At 38.4% G+C, this 24,886-nt stretch overlaps 3 protein-coding genes across 4 annotated transcripts; 2 read left to right on the top strand and 1 right to left on the bottom strand.

The window, feature by feature from the left end:
* Positions 1–282: 282 nt before the first annotated feature.
* ptpn1 (protein tyrosine phosphatase non-receptor type 1) lies at positions 283–11,367 on the bottom strand. 2 transcript variants are annotated; one of them, XM_056729687.1, is made up of 10 exons: positions 11,273–11,367; positions 11,063–11,156; positions 10,244–10,334; positions 9,739–9,839; positions 6,979–7,077; positions 6,739–6,876; positions 6,178–6,387; positions 5,520–5,681; positions 2,568–2,737; positions 283–2,485 (listed from the first exon to the last, which is right to left on the bottom strand). In XM_056729687.1, exons 1-10 carry the CDS (start codon positions 11,326–11,328, stop codon positions 2,242–2,244), a joined length of 1,365 nt encoding a protein of 454 aa, XP_056585665.1. In that variant the 5' UTR covers positions 11,329–11,367; the 3' UTR covers positions 283–2,241. The 2 variants fall into 2 exon arrangements, with proteins under 2 accessions (XP_056585665.1, XP_056585666.1); XM_056729688.1 differs by having other exon boundaries at positions 11,238–11,305.
* A 1,690-nt stretch (positions 11,368–13,057) lies between these two features.
* Positions 13,058–16,708, top strand: adipor1b (adiponectin receptor 1b). Its single transcript, XM_056773024.1, has 8 exons — positions 13,058–13,195; positions 13,988–14,176; positions 14,260–14,367; positions 14,512–14,683; positions 14,838–15,024; positions 15,137–15,324; positions 15,860–16,053; positions 16,184–16,708. Exons 2-8 carry the CDS (start codon positions 14,033–14,035, stop codon positions 16,310–16,312), a joined length of 1,122 nt encoding a protein of 373 aa, XP_056629002.1. The 5' UTR covers positions 13,058–13,195; positions 13,988–14,032; the 3' UTR covers positions 16,313–16,708.
* A 1,004-nt stretch (positions 16,709–17,712) lies between these two features.
* LOC130407278 (kelch-like protein 12) lies at positions 17,713–24,781 on the top strand. Its single transcript, XM_056730053.1, has 12 exons — positions 17,713–17,877; positions 19,324–19,562; positions 20,445–20,598; positions 20,943–21,160; positions 21,717–21,866; positions 21,981–22,095; positions 22,231–22,337; positions 22,456–22,651; positions 23,017–23,175; positions 23,262–23,360; positions 23,529–23,715; positions 23,837–24,781. Exons 2-12 carry the CDS (start codon positions 19,380–19,382, stop codon positions 23,961–23,963), a joined length of 1,695 nt encoding a protein of 564 aa, XP_056586031.1. The 5' UTR covers positions 17,713–17,877; positions 19,324–19,379; the 3' UTR covers positions 23,964–24,781.
* The last annotated feature ends 105 nt before the right edge of the window (positions 24,782–24,886 follow it).

Here is a 24,886-nt window from a genome sequence, read left to right as displayed (position 1 = left end):
TCACTATTGACACATAACCAATGCAAGTCAATGGGTACCACCAATGTTAGGTTCCCAACTTACTTCAAAATATATTTTGTGTTCTGCAGAAGAACGTCATACAGGTTTGAAATGACAAGAGGGTGAGTAAATGATGACAATTTTCATTTTTGGGTGAACTATCACATTAATATTACAATTCCCTCGATTTGTATTTATATTTAGGCTACTTGTGATTTACAGTTTTACACATTCTTTGTTTAAAATAAATCACATCAAAATTAAAAACCCCAAAAAGACGAATCAGAGAAGTATGAGTTTATTAACACAGAATCTGAATTGTGTTCAGTCCAAAAATAAAAATTTCAAATTTCAGAAAATCCTTTTCTTACAAAAACAAACAGATGATCAACATTAAGACGAAAACAGGAAATCTCGAGCCTTATACACGACACACGAAATCTTTAAGCTCAAAACTAAACATGACAAACAAGGACACAGACAAATAAATGTATATGTGTGTGAATAAAGCTGGCAAGAAGAGACTTTACATTCTGTGGTCCAGCTATGGGACCCGATTCTGCGAGTTAATCAGAAAGTCACTACAAAAGTACAACGGATGTTTATATACACCCTTCAAATCAAAGATTTGTGTGAATCACTCATCCAGTATCTCGGTCCAGTACAAACTGAAACCCTTCCTAAAAGCCACCATTCTGGATTGGTCAAATGGTGGTCAAAGTGTGACCACACAAATCTAAGTCAGTAAAATACTCTTAACATAATGTAAAATAGATTGGTCTCAGAGTTACTCAATTGGACTTTCACTTGTTCACTGTTCTTTAAGAAGTGTGGTTTGAATCAAAGAAAATGTTTATACCCAGTTAATCTCTTTATAATTATAACTAGGCTAAAACCAACAGTAGATTAAAAGAATGAAGCACAGAAATAGCTCACGGCCACAGGTCATTTCTCTCTTCTCATTAATTATGTGCTGGTGTTTTATTTTTGGTCAATTTAATCCTCACACAATTCATCAAGGCATGTGTTAAGGCCCACAATAAGCTGAATGGATCTATATTGCAAAAAAGTGAGACGAAAATTAAAATCCCACAAGACACTTTGGTTGCATCTGTGAGGGGATGTCTATGTTAAGCTCCAGTAAGTCAAATAGTGCCTCCTGCTTCTTTCCAGTTTGGTCTGGTTGGCGATAAATCAGCCATCTCTAGATGCTAAAAATCAAGACTTTCCTCAATACATCATTAAATTGGAACTTTACAAAAGTGTAAACATTCTCCCAAAGCAGATTTTTTTTTTTTTTGTTTAACATTTTAGATGGGTATACCGGGAAGGACCTGTATGAAAACAGTCATCTGCGGTGAACTCTGGTCTAAATAAACGGTTGTAGTTACATTTATTGCATTTAAATTCTGAAGCACAAGGCCAGATGGGATTTGTCTGAATTGTGAAAGTCTGTGCATTCTGGTAAAGAAACGAAACCGGTTTGACTAAGGAAAGAAAAAAACTCCCCAGTAACAAATTAACACCAATGAGCTTGCTTGAGTGTGCCATGAATTATTTTCTCATGAGGTGCCACTTTTACCTTTGGGTTCGTGTAAAAGCTAAAGAAACAAAGGATGGAAACAGAAGAGGAGGAAATGTTCAGTCATCTAGTTTGTGACGTTTCCACTGAGACGCCAGCTTAATCCAGAGCACGATTGTATCACCAACCTCCTAGACTTTTTATGAACACTTTTTCTGACACACACATACATACACGTATATAATGTACAGCAGATTTGTGTGTTCAGCATATATAAAACCCCACACAACTCTGTGAAGAGCTGATCTTTTGCAGAGCTTCATTTGGAACATCTTTCTCATATTCATCATATTAAAAATGCAAAAATTACCAAGTTACATATACAAACAAAAATTCCCTATTCACTGCAGCAATTACAGAGGTTTTTGGATCTTTACCTGTGTTGAATGTTTGGGGTTATTACACCTGAATTGTGAGGCCCTGAGGTTTTAAACGGACACACGTTTATTGAAGGGTGTGTATAGAGGGAGACCACAGCAGTTTGGATGAGAAAAGTCTCTTAAACTCTCCCCAGATGTTGGAGGGCGTGAAAAGGCCCAGCTGAGAGACAGGTCCAGCTGAGAAAGTGTGAGCGTCTGTGTGTGTCTGTCTCTCTCTCTTCCCCCAGCAGATGGGGGGAAAAGAGAAAGAATAAGATCAACTGAGATGGAAAGAGAGCATCAGTGCACAAAGGTGCGGTAACAGACGTAAGCACCAAGAGCCATCACTGTACACACGCACGTGTTGACCAGCAGGGGGCTCCAAACACTGTGGGGTGCATCTGCTGGTGGAGTTTCAGGCGGAGACCGCGCAGGTTTGGGAGGGGCTTCTGTCGCCCCAATTGGGTTTTCGGGTTGTCCGACCTCACCAGCTGCGGCTGCCCTTCTGCGAAGGTCTTGCCCATCAGTAAATACCTGGGGTGCCCTAACAAGGAAAAAATTAAAGTTTAAAATACCAGCTTTGGATGGGCATCAGCAATGCATAGTACTAATAATGAGATGTTTACCTGCTCACACAAATCTCTGTGTTGTTCGTCACCTCTGTAAAGAAGCGTACAGGCTCACAGTTCACCAGGTCACCCGTGCCATTAGGGGGGTCTATTGGGGGTCGCGGTCTGGGAGGAGGAGTAAATTCAGGGGGAAGATCCTCCTCATTGGATAGCTCTTTCCATGACATCTACACATATGTAAACACATGCGTACAAACCTTTACTTTAAGGTCTATATCATCCTCAAAGGAGTCCAGAAATAAATAATTCCACCAAAAAAATCAGAGACAATTTACCAAGAAATTAAAATGCTTTCATCTTTATTCAACATAGTGTTGATTCAAACCTGGATGACTTTAAAATATCAAGATTGATTTAGTATTCTCTTCAATATAATACAAAAGTGGATGGTGACCAGGGGCTGCCCAACTTTAAAAAAAGACAAAAAATAAGTAAAGGTAACACACTACAACTTGTTTGTATTTGTCAACATTGCTAAATGCATTCAAATAGTAAATATGTTGTGATTTTTAAGGTTCTAATTGACTTCATTTTCTAATATTAGGCAGTTATAATTCCCTTTTTTCTTGACTGACAATCAAAAGATCTGTTTGGCGATTCTTCTGTCTAATCCCGTCCGTTCTGTCTACTCCGATCTAATTGGTCAGATGGTCTAGTCTGCTGTGATTGGTCTACCGCGTACAGCGAATGAATCTCGGGATAGCCAAAGCTGTGAAGGATACATTCATTCTATCCTTAAAATCCTGCGGATATAAGGTCAGATTTTGGGGCTGTTGTTGATCAAACTAACTGCCTTGTAAATGCCTTACCAACCCTCCGTGAGCTGGTTGAAAATCGATTATAATGTGTGACGATTTAAATCGGTTGAGGTGTGAACTGAATCGCAATACATTTTTTGAACAGCAGGGGCCGCCATTTTCACTGCAAACGTGGACATGCTGAATTTCTGAGTACCTAGGATGTTTTTTTAGGCCCTACTTTAGTTTATGGAGTGTCCAACAATACGTTTATGTACATACTATGCGTTTAAACACTATAATGTCGTAATAATAGGCAGTTATTCATACCTTACTTCTTGACTGAATCTCAAATGATTCGTTCCACGATTCCCCACGTTCCGTTAAACTTGTGTCATGTGATTTGTCATATGGTGAAGTCTGTTGTTATTGGTCAAACTCGTTCATCATTTGTTGCAGATGGAACCCCACTACCATCATTACAGGATTACGGTTTACATGTGGTTGGATGTGATGTATATTATATGTGTAGCTAGAGATGGCGGTGATTTTACCGTACCAATTTGAGCCCGAGTGTGACGAGGAAGCATCGTAGTATCACCCAAATATATCTATATAGGTGCACGCGTGGCAAATATGTGAAAATGCAAAGTTAATAGCCAGATAAACAAACTGTAACACCCCAGAAATAACAGTACATGCTAATGTTAGTGTTATATGCATTAGCTAAACACAGACATAAGGTACGAAATTATTTCTTGAAGTTAAGACAAAAATCAATAGTCACACTTACAGGCTTGGATTCGGTGGAGCTAACCGGTCCAAATAGAGTCGGTATTGCCCCCTCTTTCAAGGATTGTCGTTTCACATACCCTGCAGTGAACGCGCCAAGATTATTAAAGCAATCTTCTGTGAAATGACGCGCGCACAGTTAAACCCTGGGGTTATAGTCCTTTGGTATCGTTTGAAAAATGAATTGTAACCATTTTTCCCTCAGACGTTCCTCCTTTGGTAGTGGAAATAAGACTGACTTAGTGTCACACCGTAGAACACAGACTCTTGACATGATAGACACGCATCACGAACGAGTGACAGTGTTTGGAGAGATACGTTTTCGCTTCAGTCTCAGCAAAACCTAGGCGGGGACTATGTATCGTGACGTAGATATGCGGGTGAACTATTCCACGTCTCGTTTGTGTGATTCAGAGTCGACTCCCATTTTACAAGCAAATAACTCTGTTATTTCTTCACCTTCGGACTTACAACTTGGCAGACAGCTTACTTTCAAACACGGCAACATAACTTTTAGATAGTTTAGATTGTTTTTTATATCAAATAGCCTTTTTCTATTATTAATTTGTTTAAAATTGCAGTTTAGTTTTATTCTTTGAAATACTACAATTTCATTATGCAAAGAAAAGTTAGGCATTTAAGAAAATATGCAAGTGAAGTTGTTAATTTCTAATTTGTTTCAACTAAATAAATCAGCCAGAGACGCAAATCTGACACGGAATTGAAATTAGAACGATAGACGACTGGTTCCCGTGATTCTGAGTCAACAACTTTTTTCCCAAGCCAATAACTTTGTTATTCATTCACTTTCCACTTTAAAACTGTGCAGACTGCATACTTTTCACACAGCAACATTAAGCACTGCATGAAATGTAGTTTTAGAACACCGTAATAGTTACGCTTTAAATAACATGAACAACGCTAACCAATATAGTTAATCTGTTATTTATTTATTTATCTTTTTTTTATATTAGGTAATGTCAATACAATTTTGCATGTTGGTTCATGGTGCATTACCTCATGTTAACAATTATAACTTTTGATTTTAAAAATGCATTATTAAATGCTGAACTCAACATGAAGATTTATAAATGCTTTAGAAGTTTTGTTCATTATTAACTATTAACTAATGCATTAACTAATTTGAACAAATACAACCTTACTGTAAAGTGCTGCCAAAGTTACATAATCCTGAAGTCATATGGACTATCTTCTACAGTCATTAAACAGTTTTGTGCCGAGAACAATATATACTTAATATTTATAATATAAACTTAATATACTTAATATTTACTTTGAACTTTGAACTTTGAAAGCCATGGTCACCATTTACTTGGATTGTATGAAATGAGCTTTGAAAATCTGCTATAAATAACTCCTGTTGTGTCGATCGCTTTAACGTATATACACATTATGTTACCTGTATAGAGGTGTCTCCCATAATGTACTTTGCTCCCTCTATGACAGCGAGGTAAGAGAAACGCAGCTGATCGGCTGTTTGTATCAGACCCATGCGGTATTTTCGCATTTCCAGCAAAACCTCTCGTATGCGCACCGATGATGGATCTTTCCTCTGAGACATCTGAGAACACATAATAGCAGCCGAATTGAAAACTTTCTGCTGAGCTTCAAATAAAAGCAAGGCCAAATCTGGCAACTACAAACTCCTCCGCAGTGAATGTCAAGTGTTGTCACAGGCATATCCATCAAGTCAAAATACAGTGTAATGGTTGTGGGTTCGACTCAAAAGGAAACACATACTGACGAAAATGTATGCATGAAATGCACTGTAAATTGCTTTTGAGTCTGCCAAATGTTTACTTTAAACTGATACACCTGGTGGCACTTCTGCTTGCCTAGTTTGTATCTTTGTTCTGTTGTTTTCTATTTCTGTTTCCTCTTTATTCCCATTAAGTTGGATAGAAGTAAAATGTTTAAAAAGAAAAAGCATTGTTTCATTGAAGATATCATCAAAAAAGTGTACATGTTCAAACATTAACGACTACAATGTTCATTTTGAGATAACCCTACTCTGGACAATGCAAACTGAACTGTCAAGGAGCAGTCAGTCCTCTCACCAGTAAAAGGCAGGTGTCTACGAGACAGAAGGTTCCAGAACGGCCGATACCAGCGCTGCAGTGGACCACAACAGGGCCATGGTCTGGGCTCAGACAACCAGACTCCCGCACTTTAAACAGAAAGTTGAGAAAAGACGCGGGCGATTCAGGCACACCAAAATCCGGCCACGTGGTGTAGTGGAACTGAAGAATCTCTCGTGTTTCCTGTGTCTTTAAACACAAAACAACATTGTTTGTCAGCAGCTTCACGACCCTGATTGAGAGAATGATGCTGCGACGGGTAGCTCTGTTGGAAACATTCCATTCCAGTATACGTTTTGTCCTTTTATATACATCTTAATTGAAGTCAAAAGTCAGCAAACTGATATTTCCCGCAAAATTATATCTATGAGTTAATATTACAAATCATTATTATAAATTTACAGCTTGCTGCACATAGGGGAAAAGTAAAGAGAGTTTCGAACAATAATTTTTTAGCTCAATTAAACCATATTTTAGAATTTTAATAACGGAAGAAAAAAAAAAATCAAAGGAGAGTTGAGAGAAGATCAAGCATCTCACCGACAGATTTTCCAGCTCCAGTTGTCGCACCGTGTAGTATGACTTCTCATCCTCTGAGATCAGAGTGAGTTTGAAGTTTGTGTCGTCAAAAACGGCCTCCCTCTCTTCTCGCTGCGGCCAGTACTGAGCACACTTTATCTGCACACACCCACCAACTCCTTCATAAGTGCACGAGTCTTACACAAACTCAACAACAAGACCCAACCCATGCATCCATGTGGCAAATGCTGTTTTTCTCACCGAGCCTTTTTCTACAACCCTGTTCAGCATCACAACCCCTCGACAGCGCTGCTCCCACACGATCTCCCAGAAATGACCACAGGTGTTCGGTAGCGGACCCTGCACACGTAAACACAATTACTCAAACAAGCAAAATTAGCTGCATTTAGATGAATGAACGTGTCCATTGGTCATTAAAGTTCTATTTTTTAAAAGGTGTCAAAAAGAGACTCCCGCAATCTATTATATTCAGTTGTGCAATGTCTTGCTGTTTTAAAATAATATCTGCATCCTGTGTGAACGCCCTCTAATCCTCTCCTATACAGTGAATCACTGAGAAATTGTACAGTACAGATGGAAATAATGCTTTACCACGGTATGTTTGAATACTCGATTCTGATTGGCTGGAAGGAGTGACTTAAAACCATGTGATGCACAGCTAGTTCCAGTTAGTTTGATCAATGTTTAAAATTAGGAAATATAATGTTTATAAATATAGGAAAATAACGGTCTGAACTTCTTTAATTTGGCAAATGACCATGATGCAATTAGGATAATCCACGGCTAGCCGTGCATTAAGGGATTTTAATGTACTTCATGGAGGCAACCACGGCTTTACTGCATGACTAGCTGTGGATAATCCCTTTCATAATTAAAAGGTGGAAAATGTAGAAACATTGTACGGTTATGACAGACGTCTTGCTGATATACAGGCACTGTTGCTGTGCGATTGAGAATTTTTTGGTGTTTATGTCTAGCAAAGCTCTGAGTCTGAACTAGGATGGCAGGTTTAGACTAGTCCCCTGCCATCTCTGAGAACCGGAGACATGATTTATCACAACAATAAAGAAACATGACGCAATGCCAGATTCCAAAACACTTCTTATTGTATTCGCCAGATACGGGAAAAATCTCTCTGGGAGATGTCAAGGCAAAATATCACAGTATCATCCGGTGGGATAGTTAACCCAAAAAAGAAAATTCGGTCATCATTTACTCAGCCTCTTGTCATTTCAAACTAGGATTGTGAGCTAGGACTTATTTGATAGTCATTTAAATGAAAGTTTGTAACCGTGTAGCCGACCATTCTAAAACTAAGAATGGCCCAGAAGGCAGTCCAAAGACTTTGCGTAGTACTTTGCGTAGAACACATTTAAAATACTAATTACTGTAGACTATTAACCAAACTGTTCATTTTCAATATTTAATGTAGCTAAAACATATGTGTTCCACTTTCCTTATGGCAGATCATTAATATTTCTGCATTTTCTGAAGCGACAAACCCTGACTGGATCGTTTTGGCGGCTGCAAGAAGTGATGCGATGACAATTGGTTTGCTTTTGCTGGTCTGTGCCTGGGCTTAAAATATGTAGCCTATTCAAAATCCATATTATTTTCACATTTAAGTCTTTTTTCGGACTCTAAAAGTTCAGTTAAATTTTAGTAATCAAGTCAAATAAAATTTTACTAAAATTACATTGAAATCATGAAAATTAAAATATTCAATAACAATAAATTAAGAGCTTAGCGAATGTTTCATTATTTGTATATTTAAATGATGTTGAATGAAAAAAAAACTTTTTTAATTATGTTGCATTTTAAGTACCTTCAAATTGAAATTAGGGTAGGCCTATAGCCTATCAACAAACATGATAGCCTTATAAATTTTTATTATTTATAAAGCAAAGCAATGTGTTTATACAAAAAAGCGAATAGAAAGCAATGGACAAAAAGTACAGAACAAACTACAGAATGCATTTGATCTCACAAAGAGACAATTAAAAAGCCGCTTCTAAAGCATACTGCCCATTTAAGCTCATTTATAGAACATATAGGCTTAACACTCGAGCCCGCATGTGATTATGATTTTAATATTATTTTACATGTTCTTGTTGAGGAAATGCAAGCATTATGCTCGGATGAAAGTCAGCTCAATGTTTGTGAACAATAACTGCGGAATATGCGCAAACGCTGCAAGGGCACACATATAACAGTGCCAAGCGATCATGTTAATTCAAGTGCTTTTTGTGATAAACTTTATAATCAAAGAAAGTTCTGAGAATGTAGAACCTGAGAAACAACTCTACTTTCAAGTGGTCATTTCTGAGCCTGCTACAATTGGCACAGAGGAAACGAATGCTATATCTGACCTAAAATTAAACAATTCGTTCCTGATTCAATTTTTAAGGAAATTCAAAAATAGTTTTAGTTTGTTGTTTAAAAAAAATTAACAACAAAAATATGTTAACAACATCCTACAAAATATCTCATTTTGTGTTCTGCAGAAGAAAGAAAGTCATACAGGTTTGAATTGACGAGAGGGTGGGTAAATGATGACATAAATTTCATTTTTGAGTGAACCATCACTTTAAGACTGGTTAGGTAACACAAATGATCACCACATTTAATGGAGTTGTTCACTATAAAATTTGCCCCCATTCACTTTCCCTAGTCATTTTTATTCCTACTATGGAATGTCAATAGAGTGAAAATTTTCGAAGTGAACTACTCCTTTATTTTGTACAAGATCATTATTTAACATGTTCCCCAGTTGGGACTTATTGTACTAAACCACGTAAGATGAAAAGGAACATATTTAAAAAGGATCATAACAATAAGAACCTTTTATATTTTAGGAGCATCAAAGGAAAAAACACAATAGAATCCAAAGAATCACAATAAGTTCAAATGCCTGTGTGGTCTTGACAAGAAATAAGAGATTTGATTGAATGAAATCGTCATCACATTCCTCTGCAGATAATTAAAGAATGGTTATTTCACCTGAGTTAGTATGTAGTTTCTCTGAGCTTCCTCCACAGAGATCAGACTGGCATTGATGTAGTCATTATTACCGATCTGTAGACAAATACGACTGTGGTCGACTGTGAAAGGAAAGACAGATCATGCAATGAGGTACATCACTCATGGGGCTTTGAAACTTCAGCTGTGAAACAGATCTTTTTCAGGTCCTGTTCTCAGTTCCTCACGAGGGAGAACAAAATCTCCCTGTTTAAATGCTTATAACTGAAACAAATAAAACACAAAAGCTGTCAATCAAACAGTTTTTGAGAAAGGACTGCTGCGTTATGTTGTTAAGGAATTAAAAAAGACTAAAGCATAGAGGAAACCACAACGCTCTTTAAAGTCTTTGTGACGGAAGAGTTAAAAAAAGGAGAGAAAAAGCCATGACATATTCAGTGTGAAATGACTTTAACAGCTCGCTGATAACAGCCCCCTTCCGTTAGGTGTCACCAAATGTGCCGAACAGGGGAAGCAGCACACTTACATGGGCTGACGTCTCTGTAGCGATTACGACTTCTATTTTCTGGAAGTTTGGCGATCTTACATGGTAGGTCACTGGACTGCTGCCTAATTTCCTATAGAAAAACAAGCGCAAGAGATGAAGACACTTCATTCTATTGGTCCTAAAGTGAAACAGATCTTACGCAAATGATTTTCTTGGTTAAACTGTGTGGCTGAGTCTTAGTCACTTCATGCAAATCAAATACACAAACAGTTATGAAGGACCACCAGCAACCAGACATTTGATGGCCTACTTCCACCAACAGCACTGAAAGGTGAAAGTGACTCAAAGACAAAAGTACCAGAATATGTGGTCTATTCCACTTACAGACTATGGAAATATTTTATGTAGTTTTCACCTTTTCTCGAGTACTAACATGACCTTACCTTTCAAATAGTAAATGAGTGGCTTTAGAGACTAATATACTCAAAACCCGTGACAGGTTAGAATGTGAGCATCTCACTGAATCTGATCTCCGGTCCATTTCTTACACAGGACGGTCACGCTTTCCTAACCATTAGGATTACAAGGCTCACTGAATTCGTGTGATTCTGATGACAGAGTCTTAACCAGATCACAGCAACAGGTCCTTGTGACCTTCTAACATTTCTCTGTGTTTTGCGAAGTTCGTCTGGTACCTGTCCTGGCCTGCGGGCTAACCTGAGGATCGCAAACAGCTTATCGTGAGTCCCGCCTTCCGTTATAACGCTTTCTGACACAATCACGTTTCAATTTAGCGATCCGATCTCCGATTAACAATCGACCGTCCGGTCGGACCAAGACTGAAATTCATGGCTTTACCTGATAAACGGCGTTCCAGTTTCCGAGCTCATCAATTTCCCGAAACTCGGATTCCATTGCCGCGTGTGTTCCCCGTCGCTCGAAGGTTCGTTCCCTGTTAATATAATCAGTTTTAAAGTCGATGTCGAATCACATGAAAATAAATTACTTTTAATGTCTGCTTTAATTTCCTTACTGGAGGTTTTAAGGGTACTGTTGTGTCGCTCTTACCGGAAACACGCTGCTTGCTCCTCCCGCGGCACGGCTCTCTGGCTGCTGTCCGTCATGGTCACGCCCCTCTTTCCTCATATTGACCAATGAATGGCCGCGTGTGGCCTTGAACTCCAGCGTAAAACTAATCGGGGTGAAAAGCATTGGGGGCGTGAACGACCAATGAGAGCACGGAGTGTTTCCTCTTCATCCTTCTAGGTATTGTAGTTTTTACACTTCGGGGATTTTACACGTGCGTAATCAAATTATGAGACTGTCAAACGCTCATTTTACAAACAAAACTTTTTCAGTGCCGTATTAACACGGATTATCTGATAACGTTAATATGTTAACTGATATGTTATCCTTCTATCATGTTACATTTCTGGAAAAAATGTGAGGTTTTTATGCATGTCAGGTTATTGTGCAGTTCTGGGAATGTGCACAGTCTCAGACTACACTGTTTCCAGATCAGAAAAATTTGGGATTGTACGCTGGTGTTTAATTTCCAGGAAACTCACAGTTTCCCAGGAACCCTTTTTCCTAAAACTCCTCTTTTCCTGTATCCAAAATACTGTGGTCGGTGTTGTACATTTCCTTCCCACCGAGACAGACAAGTGATGCCAAAATAAAGCATCATGTGCACAATGGATATAAAAAGCACTGACAAATCTTCCCAAATCAAGGCTACATTTTTTCGACAGTTTTGAAGGGACATGACCATTCATGACCCATCACAACTTTAAAAACCACTCTGCTAACCTGATGGAAATGCTTTCACTGGCAATACATGTCTCATTGTGCTATAAAACAACAAACAAAACACTGGATCTTACTGAATTGAAATTACTGGATTACTGAAACATCTTTATAATCGTATTTGCATACACAAACTTCTTGACTTCAGTTTGTCCAAGACTGAGGTAAATCCTGTTTGGGGCAATGTCTAAGCCTATCAAAAATAGTTTTTCTTATAGTCGTGTCATCCTGAACCCCTTCAATGTGAAGTCGGCCTTCAGTTCCCTGCCTTGCCTCCCTAGCCTTCTTTTTAAGATCACAAAACTTCTCTGCTAAAAGGAGGCAGAGTGTTTTCTCATTTGACTCTTTAACAGCGTTAGACAAGGCTCAGACACTCTCCTAGGTTAAATAAACTGAATAGACCCCTCATTTTAGTCTGGCTTTCACATAATGTGTCATCATTGTATTCCATTTTTTTCAGATTAAACATAAATGATCATCTACGCTAAATTTTTCCATATGCTTTTCTGTTCTTCCTTCTTTGTGCCCATCCCGAGATAACAAGAGATAACGGCATGCAAAGTTTTCGATCAAGACTTCAGATGACCCAACCTATGCAAAATCAGCCATATCTTAAACTGTGAGGAGATGACGCCCACCCCTGTGAGAACTCTAGATGGCCTCAGCTCTGGATCATACAACAACTGTCAAATTTTACATATAGTCATATGGACACATTTATTCAAATTGCTCATTTATTTTGCTAATTGTCAATGCTGTAATTATACTATATACTATAGCACCACTTAAAGAAATATTTTAGGGTAGCCTACTTTCTCTGATGAATTGCAACAACATGTTTACAGTAACAATAAAAATGCATGTTCATGTAATTTTCTTTTTAACATTTTAATTTTTTTGATTAAATAAGTATATTTTTGATTTTACGAATTGTATCCCTACACTGCCTTACTCTGTGTGTTTTATATCAATCTGACTTTATTTTTATAAAGACATGTCTGTTTATAGTGTCTTCTAAGACGTCAGGCTGTTCACTTACTTGTATGACATATTGTAATTGAGTTTTAGTTTAAACTGAACCGGCTGGTTCTACAGGTTTCATAGACACATATTATCGAGTCCGACTGTAGGTCGAGAAATTTAGCTGCGTTTGTGTACTGACCGACCGTCAGCCTGTCCAGCTAGGTAACGTATAAAAATGATCTGTGACATTATAAAACCTAAACTATAATATTCAACTGCGAACTAGCTTGAAAGCAGGAAGGTAATTAATGCAAATATTGTAAAGTAAGAATATAAAGGAACGAGGAAGTACAGTACAGCGTATTAGCGTACCAGCTAACGTTAACTTAGCCGTGTTCGGTTCGACTTTCAACGCTGCACGTTACCCAGTCATATATCAGCTAACATATCGAGCACTGAAATGTAAAACATTATTCGTGTTACATTGCCAAACGTGATAATTTGAAGGTTTTAATGTTTGTTTGGTTAGCTTGCATGCTAAGCTATCAGAACGTAAACCAATGACACAGAAGCAGCATGGTCAGATCGAAAACAACTCTTATTTTACATTAAGTTTAGAAGACTGATCATATTACAACATTTTAAAACACCACAAGCTAAAACCTAAGACAGTCCAAAAATGGATTGTATGAAATATACACAGATTATGTTTACTGACTCGTTTCCTACGGTCGGAAATTGTGTACATATTGCAAAAGATGTTTTAGATTTTATTATAATATAAATATATATATATATATATAAGCAATCAAGATAAATTCATTTGATTGTCATACTTTTTAGACCCTGTTGGGTTTTGAGAGTTGTAGCCCCTATTCTTACTTAGCTCTACAAAACAAGAGCAGTAGGTATATAAAGTACAAAAACATGCAGTATTTTCTGTCATTAATAAACAAATATTATAATAGAAATGTAAATAGTTTTTAAATTCCTTTGTTTATTCTGTATCACCAGGCCCAGAGTGTACAGTGGGATAAGGTTCAGTAGGTTTGTCTCCCCATGACAACGCGTCACCACGGTGACTGCGGCTCCACGAGTGATGCCGAGTGGCCGACCTCCGATGATGAAAGAAATATGGAGGACATCGAGGTCACTGAACTTGGGCCGCTGCTGACGACTCCCAAAGATTCAACTGAATCAAAAGTAAGTCTCGGTTTGTTATTGTTCATCGCATGCTACAGGAAGTTCAGAGAACCCCTGACATGAAGTATGATTTGATTTCACAGGGTGCATCTGCATGTCCTGATGAGGATGAAGAAGAAAGTCTGATGTTGGTTACACTGCCCATGCAGGCGCACCATGCCATTGAGAAGATGGAGGAGTTTGTTCACAAGGTGGCGTCTTCAGCTATCCTAAAAGTCTTTTACTAACAACTTTTTACTAAGAGGGCGTTAGGTCTTTCACAGTTGCTCTATATTAAATTCTAAATATAATTTTTTATGAAATATTTTTTTATTCTTTCTTTTTTTCATTACCAGGTATGGGAAGGACGCTGGAGAGTTATCCCATACCATCTCCTTCCCGATTGGCTTAAGGACAATGATTACCTGCTGCATGGACATCGCCCGCCCATGCCATCCTTTCGGGCTTGTTTTGGAAGCATCTTCAGAATTCACACAGAGACTGGAAATATCTGGACACACATGTTGGGTTTGTTATAGCGCATATATGGAGCATAGCACAAGAGAACAGCCTTTACAATCAGATTTTGACATGCACCACAGCATTTGTAGTTTTAATGTCAGTCGAACCCTGTTAATATATTTCAGATAAATAAAGCTGTTGCAAAATTGTTTCTTTGCAGGTCTGATATTTTTCCTGGGTTTGGGTACAATGACGATGCTTCGACCAAATGTGTCGTTCATGGCTCCCATGCAGGAGAAGGTTGTGTTTGGGGTGTACTTTCTGGGCGCGGTGCTTTGCCTGTTCTTCTCATGGCTCTTTCACACTGTCTACTGCCATTCTGAAAAAGTCTCCAGAACATTTTCTAAGTAAGTAACAAACTTCCTAAAGCCAGAGAGTGAAGCCTGACATTTATTGTGTGTTTGCTTGTGTTCCTATGTACTTCATGACTCATTTAGGTGTCATGTTTTTCTTCCCTAGGTTGGATTACTCGGGTATTGCTTTGTTGATAATGGGCTCGTTTGTTCCGTGGTTGTACTACTCGTTTTACTGCTCTCCTCTGCCGCGGCTCATCTATCTCACTGCCGTGTGTGTGCTGGGTGTTGCTGCGATCGTTGTGGCTCAGTGGGACCGCTTCGCCACTCCTCGTCACAGGTCCACACGTGCAGGTAAACAACGTCCCAGTCGACCCTAATTCACTTTGTGAAAGTCAATCTAAAAGGGATAGTTTACCCAAAAAGGTAAAATCTTGTTATTTATTCACCCTCTTATCATTTTAAACCTGTAAACTTTCTTTCTTCCGCAGCATACAAAAGATATTTTGAAGAATGTTGATAACTGAACAATGGCGGTACCCATTGACTTGTGTTGGTTTTGTGTTCATACAATAGAAGTGAATTGATACCGCTGTTGTTCAGTTCCAACATTCTTTAAAATATTGCTTTTGTGTCCTGCGGAAGAAAGCAAGCCATACAGGTTTGAAATGACAAGAGGGTAATAAGTAAATCATGTTAGAATTTTCTGTTTTGAGTTAACAATGATTTTAAGACCACAGTTTCAGAAGCCCTTCAAAAACAATTTAGGCACTAGTAAAAGTAAAATATGCAAAAATAAATTAAAATATGGATTCTTGATAGAGCTAATATAGTGAAACCCTAACCCTAGTGAAACATTAACCCTTTAGTTTCACATGTCTGTGTTTAGCTGTATTCCTATCCCTTGGACTGAGTGGACTTATCCCCACCATGCACTTTGCCATAGTGGAGGGTTTCGTGAAGGCAGCAACAGTTGGTCAGATGGGCTGGCTCTATTTGATGGCTACCATGTACATCAGTGGAGCAGGACTTTATGCAGCACGGATACCTGAACGCTATTTTCCTGGAAGATGTGACATCTGGGTAAGAATTTTTATTACATGATTTACTAATTGATTTACTAATTAGGAAATTTTGTTGCAAATGAATGTGAAAAGCAGTATGACAGCATATACATATTACTGCAATTTACGTTAGAGTTTCTCTTTCTCAGTTTCAATCTCATCAGATATTCCACGTGCTGGTTGTCGGTGCAGCATTTGTCCATTTCTATGGAATCTCAAACCTGCAGGAGTTTCGTTATGGTTTGGAAGGAGGCTGCACGGATGACTCTATGCTATAAAATGTAATCCTTACTCTGTTTATTACAAACCATTTGAACTGTGGCCGGTGTTTAGTTACATCACAACAAACCAGGATCCAACATAATAGTCATTTTTTTATCCGCATTTTAACATGTATTTGAATAAGTAATGTTTATTTGTTAAAATATTCGAAATGTGTTTTGTTTAGATTGTTCTATACTATTTTAAAATGGCACTTATTTTTTGTTTATTATTTATTGCAATCACTGGAATAATCAAACGCCATCCGACATTGTAAGTGTTGAGAGGCACTGATTAAGGGTCTTAGCCCTTAACTGATTAAGGGTCTTACTTGCATTGTTTTAGGAAGTTGCCTGACTCTCTAATGTGAGACATTTATGTATAAAGTGCAAAATAAAGATGAAAGCATCATATTTAGGTTTTATTTTAGTAAACAATTAGTATAGTTTTTTACAAGGTGGTTCTGTGAATTCCACTGAATAGGTAACATTTGTTGGATGTAACTAGTCAAAATTAAACGTCTTTTACTTTTTTGGGAAAACAATGAATCTAATAACACACATTCAACATGTGTATTGGAAAAATCAAAGAAAACTATTACATTTTTAGTTTTTTAAATGAAAGATGGATGCATTTTTGTAACAGGACTTCAAGTAACAGTACTGAGTTTTTAACATAAAATGAACAAATACAAGAAATATAGGCACATGGAGAGCATGCTAAAACATGGCACATTGAGAGAATTATAGTGATTTGCTCATCTTTCCTTTGGCTCAGTGGGTAGAGCATGACACTAGTAATGCCAAGGTCATGGGTTCAATCCAAGGGAATTGGACATAGTAAGAAACAAAATATGTAATACAATGCAATGCAAGTCATTTTGGATAAAAGGGTTTGCCAAATGCATAAATGTAAATGTTGAGATTGACCCTCTGCAGTCATAGCTAAACAATAAAATATACAAAAAAGAGAAATAGGAAATAAACTTTTATTATTCACATGGCATTCAGAAGACCAAGATGATAAACATTTTTGTTCCAAATGTCTTGTGGAACATTGAGGTTTTCAAAGGTGAGTATGTGTAAGGGTTAACAGGACGACTACATTTGTAATATATTATATATATATTTTTTAACATAGGTGGAATATGATATTAGACAAAAATGCAAAAACTTACGTATAAAGTGTAATTATAAAGATGAGTATAACAAAGTAGTGAGGTCACAACTGCTGTATTTCAATATAAAGCAATATACATTTTATAAGACGTTTCATAGAATTCTGTTTTTCGAGTCAACCTCCAAGCAAAAAATATTTCTGAGTCGCATTCAAAGTCTCTACACGAGCGGTCACGCTCTCTGTACAGCGCGCGTGCGCATTTGTGACGTCCCTGTGTTTTGCTCGGGATGCGCGCACACGTGAGTGCTCGGAGCTGGTCCTTTCACTGCTGGAGTGAAATTAAATCAGTCACACCTGCGAGGGTCTCCCTGTGCGGGGGTGTCAGCAGATGGACAAATAGACCACCGTGAACTGTCATCTATATCTGATCTGCTTCTATACTGCTGAGGATCAGCTAGACGCTGTGAGTTACGATTTACACGTTTTTTGGTGTGGTAGCAGCATCCCATTTAGTTAGCTTTAGCATGTAAGTTAGCCGTTCAATCACACTTGTGTGGGGGTCTAAACTTTCAGCTGATTTACACGATCACCTTCTGATGAAGTTATATAAATGAAACAACAAAAAGGGTCTAGAAATGATCAATAGAAGTAACGTTAGAGATGGTGTGAGTGACCATCACACGTACTGAAACTCATTGGCATCACACTAATTTACAGAACTGTTGTACAGCATAGCGACAACTCTTTAAACCATTTTATTTTTTCAATCTACTGTTATATTATTAAAAAATGACGTCAAAGAGTAGTATTTCCTTTGTTTCGAGATGATGAAGAGCTTTGCATTTACATTATTTTACTTCGTAAGTGAACCTTTAAGTGTGGGTGTACTTTCACCCCTATGTCGTTCCATATTGTTTTTTTTTTAGTACAAAAGAGACTTTTTTGCTGAATGTGGACTCTTTTATTCATACAGTGAAAGTGATCGGTGACTGAGTCTCTATCATTCTGTCTGACTTGGTTTGTTAAAACACCACCAGGTCGAGTAAATGACAGGATTATGTTTGGGCAAACTAGTTTATCTTTTATAATCTTGCATTTAAGTTATTGTTGGTGGCTTTAAAGTGATTATTCACCCCTAATATATATATATATATATATATATATATATATATATATATATATATATACGTATATGTATATGTATATGGCTCTTTCTTATGTAGAACACAACAGAAGATATTTTGAGAAATGTCTCAGTGGTTTTGTGTAAGTACAATGGAAGTCAAAGGGGTCCAGTGTTTTTATGTTACCAACCTTTTTCAAAATATCTTCTTTTGTGATCTGAAAATGAAAAGAAAGTCATACAGGCTTAGAATGACAAGAGGGTGAGGTACTTGAGCTGGGTGAGCTGTCTCTTTAAATGATGGGACGGGCCAGGGTCTACTTTCATATCTCACTGTTGTCAAGACATTCGTTTGATAATTCACTGTCACTGAAGCTTCAATTGTTTAGCTGTCCTCATGAAGTGTAGTTTGGAAAGTTAGATTTTACTGATGGATGTAACAGCAGTTATTATTTTCAGAGCTACTTTATAGATACTACCTTAATCATGATTGTGCATGCTGACAATAATATGTGTACACAGATATAGATTTGTGAGCAGTCTGTTTTTATCGTTACATGTTTAGGGCAGTTCTTGGAAATTATCTCTATTTTGGAGTTTAACTGATACAAATGTTACATGTAAATTGTAAGACTATGGGTACATATTACAAGTTAGTAGATATTTATGCGTGTACAAAATGTATACAACATGAAACTGCTTGGTTTAAATTTGGAGTTTGTTGTATAGATGTTTGGGATTACCTGTGTTCTTTTAAAGTGGCAACTGATTGATTTTGTCCTATAGAAACCATCATCCTGCAGTGCCTGAGGTTTTGTTACCCTACCCCATCCCCTGTCGTCATGGCGCCAAAGGACGTCATGACCAATTCGCATGCTAAATCCATCTTGAATGCCATGAATGCCCTAAGAAAGAGCAACACACTGTGTGACATCACTCTGAGGGTGGAGGGCACAGATTTTCCAGCCCACCGCATAGTGCTGGCCGCCTGCAGTGATTATTTCTGTGCCATGTTCACGAGTGAGGTAACTAACAACATTTATATGCACATTGACATGGTTTTGCTAGACAATGTTAACACAGCAATCTGTTCATAATTCATGCGTGTGATCATACTGCCCTCAGTTAGGGCACATGTGAGCCTATAATCTAATTAATGTCAGGGCAAAATCTTGCATGATGGGAAAGCTACAGAGTAGCTTTGGAGCCTTGGCCTGGTGGTTTCAACACCGCCATCTCTTTCCACTATCAACTTCGTAGCATTTCTGCTCCTTCGCAGTAGGAGGTGCAGGTGTTCTCTTTTTCTCCAATAATTTGAAGCTTATATGTTGAATGATCTTGAAGAACTAGTTCAGTAGGTCTGTCTCAATACCCAGGTGTGGTTTACAGTCTTGAACTTGAATGATTGCATATGCTTTACCAAATACCCCTTCAAGTGTACTAAGCATTAGTATTTTCCAGACCTTTTTCATGGTCTTTGGACCGTCCAGTTGCATGCAATTACACTAAGTGAGGATTTTGGGGCATGCTACTGTAACTAAACAGAGAGTGTCAATCATTATATTTTTCCCTTTTTTGTTTTGGCAACTTCGACAACAAGGTATTTACATTTTTGCATTTGGCTGACGCTTTTATCCAAATCAACTCATAGCATTATACTATAGATTTGTATCTGTTTATGTGCAATTCCTGGGATCGAACCCATGAACTTGGTGTTGCTAGCGCCATGCTCTAACCACTGAGCTACAGGAAAGCATTTAACGATTTAAAAATTACAGTATTTTTTTTCCATTTCCTAAAAAACAGCAAAGTTGTACATCCAAGGTCTTGGAAGGACAGCGGAGATATTAGGATAAAATTAATACATTTTATTAAACAAATAAAAAAAGCTATGTCCTTTTGTGTAGCTTGCTGAAAAAGGGAAGTCCTTTGTGGACATTCAAGGCCTGACTGCATCCACCATGGAGATCCTGCTGGATTTTGTTTACACAGAGACGGTGCTGGTTACTGTGGAAAATGTGCAGGAGTTGCTGCCCGCTGCCTGTCTGCTGCAACTAAAAGGTACATAAACACAAAGGAAACCCAATACACCATTAATTGCATTATATGAATACATGCAGTACAGCATAACAGTGGTCTGGTGGTCATAATAGTGTTACAGCTGCTTTAATACTCTCTGCTTGTTTGTTGCCGTTAGTGCTTTCATATTATTAAGAACAACAGCATCATGTCTTAATATAAACCACAAGTAAAAGTGAAAATCTTAAATGTAAATAAGAACACAAGTACAAACCTTCATGAAATCAGGGGCAAGTTTGTCCCAACCCACAGCCCGGTTGAACACGATAAAACCTAAAAATCCAACCAGGTGATGTGTATTGTTTGTTGGTGTATGTTTTCTGCAGGTGTCAAGAGAGCCTGCTGTGATTTTCTTAACAGTCAGTTGGATCCATCGAATTGTCTGGGAATCAGAGACTTTGCGGAAACGCACAACTGCCTGGATCTGATGCAGGCGGCGGAGCTCTTTTCACAGAAACACTTTGCTGAGGTGGTGCAGCAGGAGGAGTTCATGCTGCTAAGTCAGAATGAGGTGGAAAAACTTATCAAATGTGACGAGATCCAGGTGAGATCGCCTGGTCTGGTCCCCTAAACTTTCCCATGTACATATTACCTTATCGGAATCAAGCTGCCATATTATTTATCATATCAAAGTCTAAATAGAGTGAAACGAAGATTATTATACGGCATGCATTACATATCTTCTGGATTGTCCTGGTTGGACAATATTGTGTGACTGTAACATACTGTTTTGTTTGTACTGTAGTCTGTAATAAAACGCATATATTGGAACATGGATGGTCAGTTTAATTTTTCTCTTACATTGATGTTTTTATAGCCACAAATTGCAGTATAGACAACAAAAAGTGCAAGTGCAGCCATGTTTCCCCATCTGTGCTGTGCCAACACATACTCCTTAAGACTGAAACACCTGTTTTTTTATGTTGTCAAATTCCTGTCACACAGCAAGGTCCACTTATTTTCAAGGTTATAATTACAACTATTTGAACATATATCTACATGCAGAAGTTGCAGATTTAAACATCGCATTAAAAGTATGCTGCAGAGATCTATCCACTATGCACTTTGTGTGTGAGTGAATCAGAATTTTGTGTGTGTAGGTTGACTCGGAGGAGCCTGTATTTGAAGCCGTTCTGAATTGGGTGAAGCACAACAGAAAGGAGAGAGAGCCGTATCTCCCTGATCTGCTGGAGTATGTGCGCATGCCGCTCCTCACCCCCCGATACATCACAGATGTCATTGACACAGAGGTCAGATTCTGTCTAACAAATAGAGCACACAAATGTTTTCTATACGGGATTTGTGTGGTTTTAAATAAATGTTATCTAAACAATGTATTGAACACATGGTTGTGTGCATTTCAGCCACTGATACACTGCAGTTTACCATGTCGGGATTTGGTGGATGAAGCAAAGAAGTTTCACCTTCGACCAGAGCTGCGCAGCGAGATGCAAAGCCCTCGAACCCAAGCAAGACTCGGTCTGATGCCTCTGTGTGTTTTCAGCATTTAGACATAAAATTATTTAGGGATCTGACTCAGACTTGCTTAAACTGTTCATCATTTTGCTGTGTAACATCACTTAACCTCTTTCTGAAATTTTGAATGGGTTTTAGGTGCAAAAGAGGTTCTATTGGTTATAGGAGGATTTGGCAGCCAGCAGTCGCCCATTGATGTGGTTGAAAAGTACGATCCTAAAACCAGAGTGTGGAGCTTTCTGCCTGTGAGTTTTTACATGAACCATTTCCATTCACATCTCCTGTATGTCAATGTCAAAATTGGGTTTTGGGGGAAATTAGGTGTATTTTTCCTCAAATCAACAATGCACATTTGTGTTCTAGAACATTGCAAGGAAGCGACGCTATGTTGCCACTGTCGCCCTCAATGATCGTGTGTACGTTATTGGCGGATACGATGGGCGATCACGGCTCAGTTCGGTTGAGTGTTTGGACTACACAGCAGATGAAGATGGAGTCTGGTACTCTGTCGCTACAATGAATGTGCGACGAGGCCTTGCAGGAGCGACTACCCTTGGAGGTAATCATTTAAATTGAAGCTTACCTATTTTATGTGTTTTTCACATATCAAGTGGTTTTGTGATTTTTTTTTTTAAGACTTTGGGAGAGCTTGTACTGTAAGTGAGTACTATAACACAGCTCACACACAAAGCTGAAACTAAATCAGCCGACCAGACAGGTTCAGTGAGTCAAAAAATATGTAGGTCTGTTAAATATAAAACACAGTGATTTCCTTCAGAGAATTATCTCAAGCTACATCGCCTGAAGCTCTTCTCTTGCCAGTAGGTTAACAAACCGCCTCTTTTGTCAATTGTCATGTTGGTATTCTGAGATCTTGGCTAGCTCTTTTTGCTTCTTTCAGTGTGATGATTTTTGTATTTACAGATATGATCTATGTTGCGGGTGGATTTGATGGCAGCAGACGTCACACCAGCATGGAGCGTTACGACCCAAATATTGACCAGTGGAGCATGCTGGGAGACATGCAGACTGCCAGGGAGGGAGCTGGACTTGTGGTTGCCAGCGGACTTATTTACTGTTTAGGTGAAAATCGAAAGTTATGTTATTTTGCCATGACTCAATGACGAAGGTTTAGGCCTGTTTGTGACATGTTTTTGTTGATGATCCAGGAGGTTACGATGGTCTGAACATTTTAAACTCTGTAGAACGGTATGACCCTCATACGGGGCACTGGACCAGTGTCACTCCTATGGCCAACAAACGCTCCGGTATGCTACCATGCTACCATGCATGAACTTATCAGCACTGTTCTTGAAGATGTTACAACACAATTTTTTAATTCTGTTATGAAAACATTTAAGTGAATATTTGGGGAAAATTCTGTAAACGGATGAATTTATAGCATAAGTCCAACTGATTTCATTTGTTGGTTGCAGGTGCCGGTGTGGCTTTGCTGAATGATCACATTTATGTTGTCGGAGGATTTGATGGAACGGCCCACCTGTCTTCAGTAGAGGTCTATAATATTCGCACAGATTATTGGGCCACTGTAGCCAATATGACCACTCCACGCTGCTACGTGGGAGCCACTGTCCTGAGGGGCCGACTTTATGCCATTGCAGGGTGAGACTTAGCATTATGAACATAATTCTCCTCTCTTGTGTCTTATTTAGTTGATGAGACGTTTATAATTTCAGAAAATCAATGAATCCGCTGATTTAACCATATATTTTTCTCTCTGCAGATATGATGGTAACTCATTGCTCAGCAGTATTGAATGTTACGACCCTGTGATCGACAGCTGGGAAGTGGTGACTTCAATGGCCACACAACGCTGTGATGCAGGCGTGTGCGTCCTTAGAGAAAAATGATCGGAGATAGGGGCTAAAACAGAGACGCTTGATACCTGGATGGTGGGATCTGCGCTTCACCGCTCAGCGGATCGGATCTGATTTCTGGCCTTTTTATGGCTCCCTCCTCTTTTTGGACTCAAGTTCTGTTGCCAGCCTGAGATGTTATCTGATGTTTTATCATAATTAACAGTGAAAAGCTATTATGTGGTCAAGATGTGTGTTTTGCCACCATTTTCCCCAACATACAGACTGGGATCTTTCTCACACAACTGGGTCCTCTAAAGTGCAATATAATATTCTGAGAAAAGAGAGAAGCGTGTGTATGCCTTACTGCTCATGTAACTGAATAGTTACTGACTGACTAAAGGAGAGAATATTACCAGAATCATCGGAATGTAAAGACGCAGGTGATTTCTGTGATTTCTCTCATTATCTGTAATGTCCGTTATGACATTATTATCTCTGACAGCTCTCAGGTTGCTGGGGCTGTGCTTATTGACTCGAACCCTTTATCAGTGTGCCTGACGTACCAGGGATATTTCATGATCATGTACAGAGCCATCATAAAGATGCCACAATGCCAGTGTGCTGGTGTTTTATATGTTTAATAGTGTGAATTTGAATGAATGAGTAAATCTAGTCGCGCTCTCTTATTGAAAACTGATCTTACTTTGTCTTGATAACAACTGGAATATTGCAATATTGACAAATGATTATGAATGAAGGATGACTTGCATGGTGAATGATGTTCTGCAGTACATTATTGGTGTGGTATGTTGTTTTAATAGTGTGATTCTATGATAAAGACAATAAAGGAAATGTCTGTTTATCATGTAACAAAACTGAGGCCCTTCCAGACATCTGGCGACAATCAAGTCATATCTGTGCAAATACTTTACACAGTGTTGCAGTTATAATCATAAATGATTTATCCATGAACA

This window comes from Triplophysa dalaica, chromosome 18 (assembly GCF_015846415.1).
Source record: "Triplophysa dalaica isolate WHDGS20190420 chromosome 18, ASM1584641v1, whole genome shotgun sequence".
NCBI classification, from domain to species: Eukaryota; Metazoa; Chordata; class Actinopteri; order Cypriniformes; family Nemacheilidae; genus Triplophysa; species Triplophysa dalaica.
Note: the sequence above shows the minus strand (reverse complement) of the source record. Positions and strands in the feature narration are given on the sequence as shown.

Coding starts and splice junctions, on each gene's coding strand:
- ptpn1 (XM_056729687.1), bottom strand. CDS start 11,328: ATGACGGACAGCAGCCAGAGAGCCGTGCCGCGGGAGGAGCAAGCAGCG. Junction 6,388..6,738: donor TGGAGCTGGAAAATCTGTCG/GTGAGATGCTTG, acceptor TTGTGTTTAAAG/ACACAGGAAACACGAGAGAT. Junction 2,738..5,519: donor TGGGAGACACCTCTATACAG/GTAACATAATGT, acceptor ACATATGTGTAG/ATGTCATGGAAAGAGCTATC.
- adipor1b (XM_056773024.1), top strand. CDS start 14,033: ATGACAACGCGTCACCACGGTGACTGCGGCTCCACGAGTGATGCCGAG. Junction 14,368..14,511: donor TGGAGGAGTTTGTTCACAAG/GTGGCGTCTTCA, acceptor TTTCATTACCAG/GTATGGGAAGGACGCTGGAG. Junction 15,025..15,136: donor GTCTCCAGAACATTTTCTAA/GTAAGTAACAAA, acceptor TTTCTTCCCTAG/GTTGGATTACTCGGGTATTG.
- LOC130407278 (XM_056730053.1), top strand. CDS start 19,380: ATGGCGCCAAAGGACGTCATGACCAATTCGCATGCTAAATCCATCTTG. Junction 20,599..20,942: donor CTGTCTGCTGCAACTAAAAG/GTACATAAACAC, acceptor TGTTTTCTGCAG/GTGTCAAGAGAGCCTGCTGT. Junction 21,161..21,716: donor TCAAATGTGACGAGATCCAG/GTGAGATCGCCT, acceptor TTGTGTGTGTAG/GTTGACTCGGAGGAGCCTGT.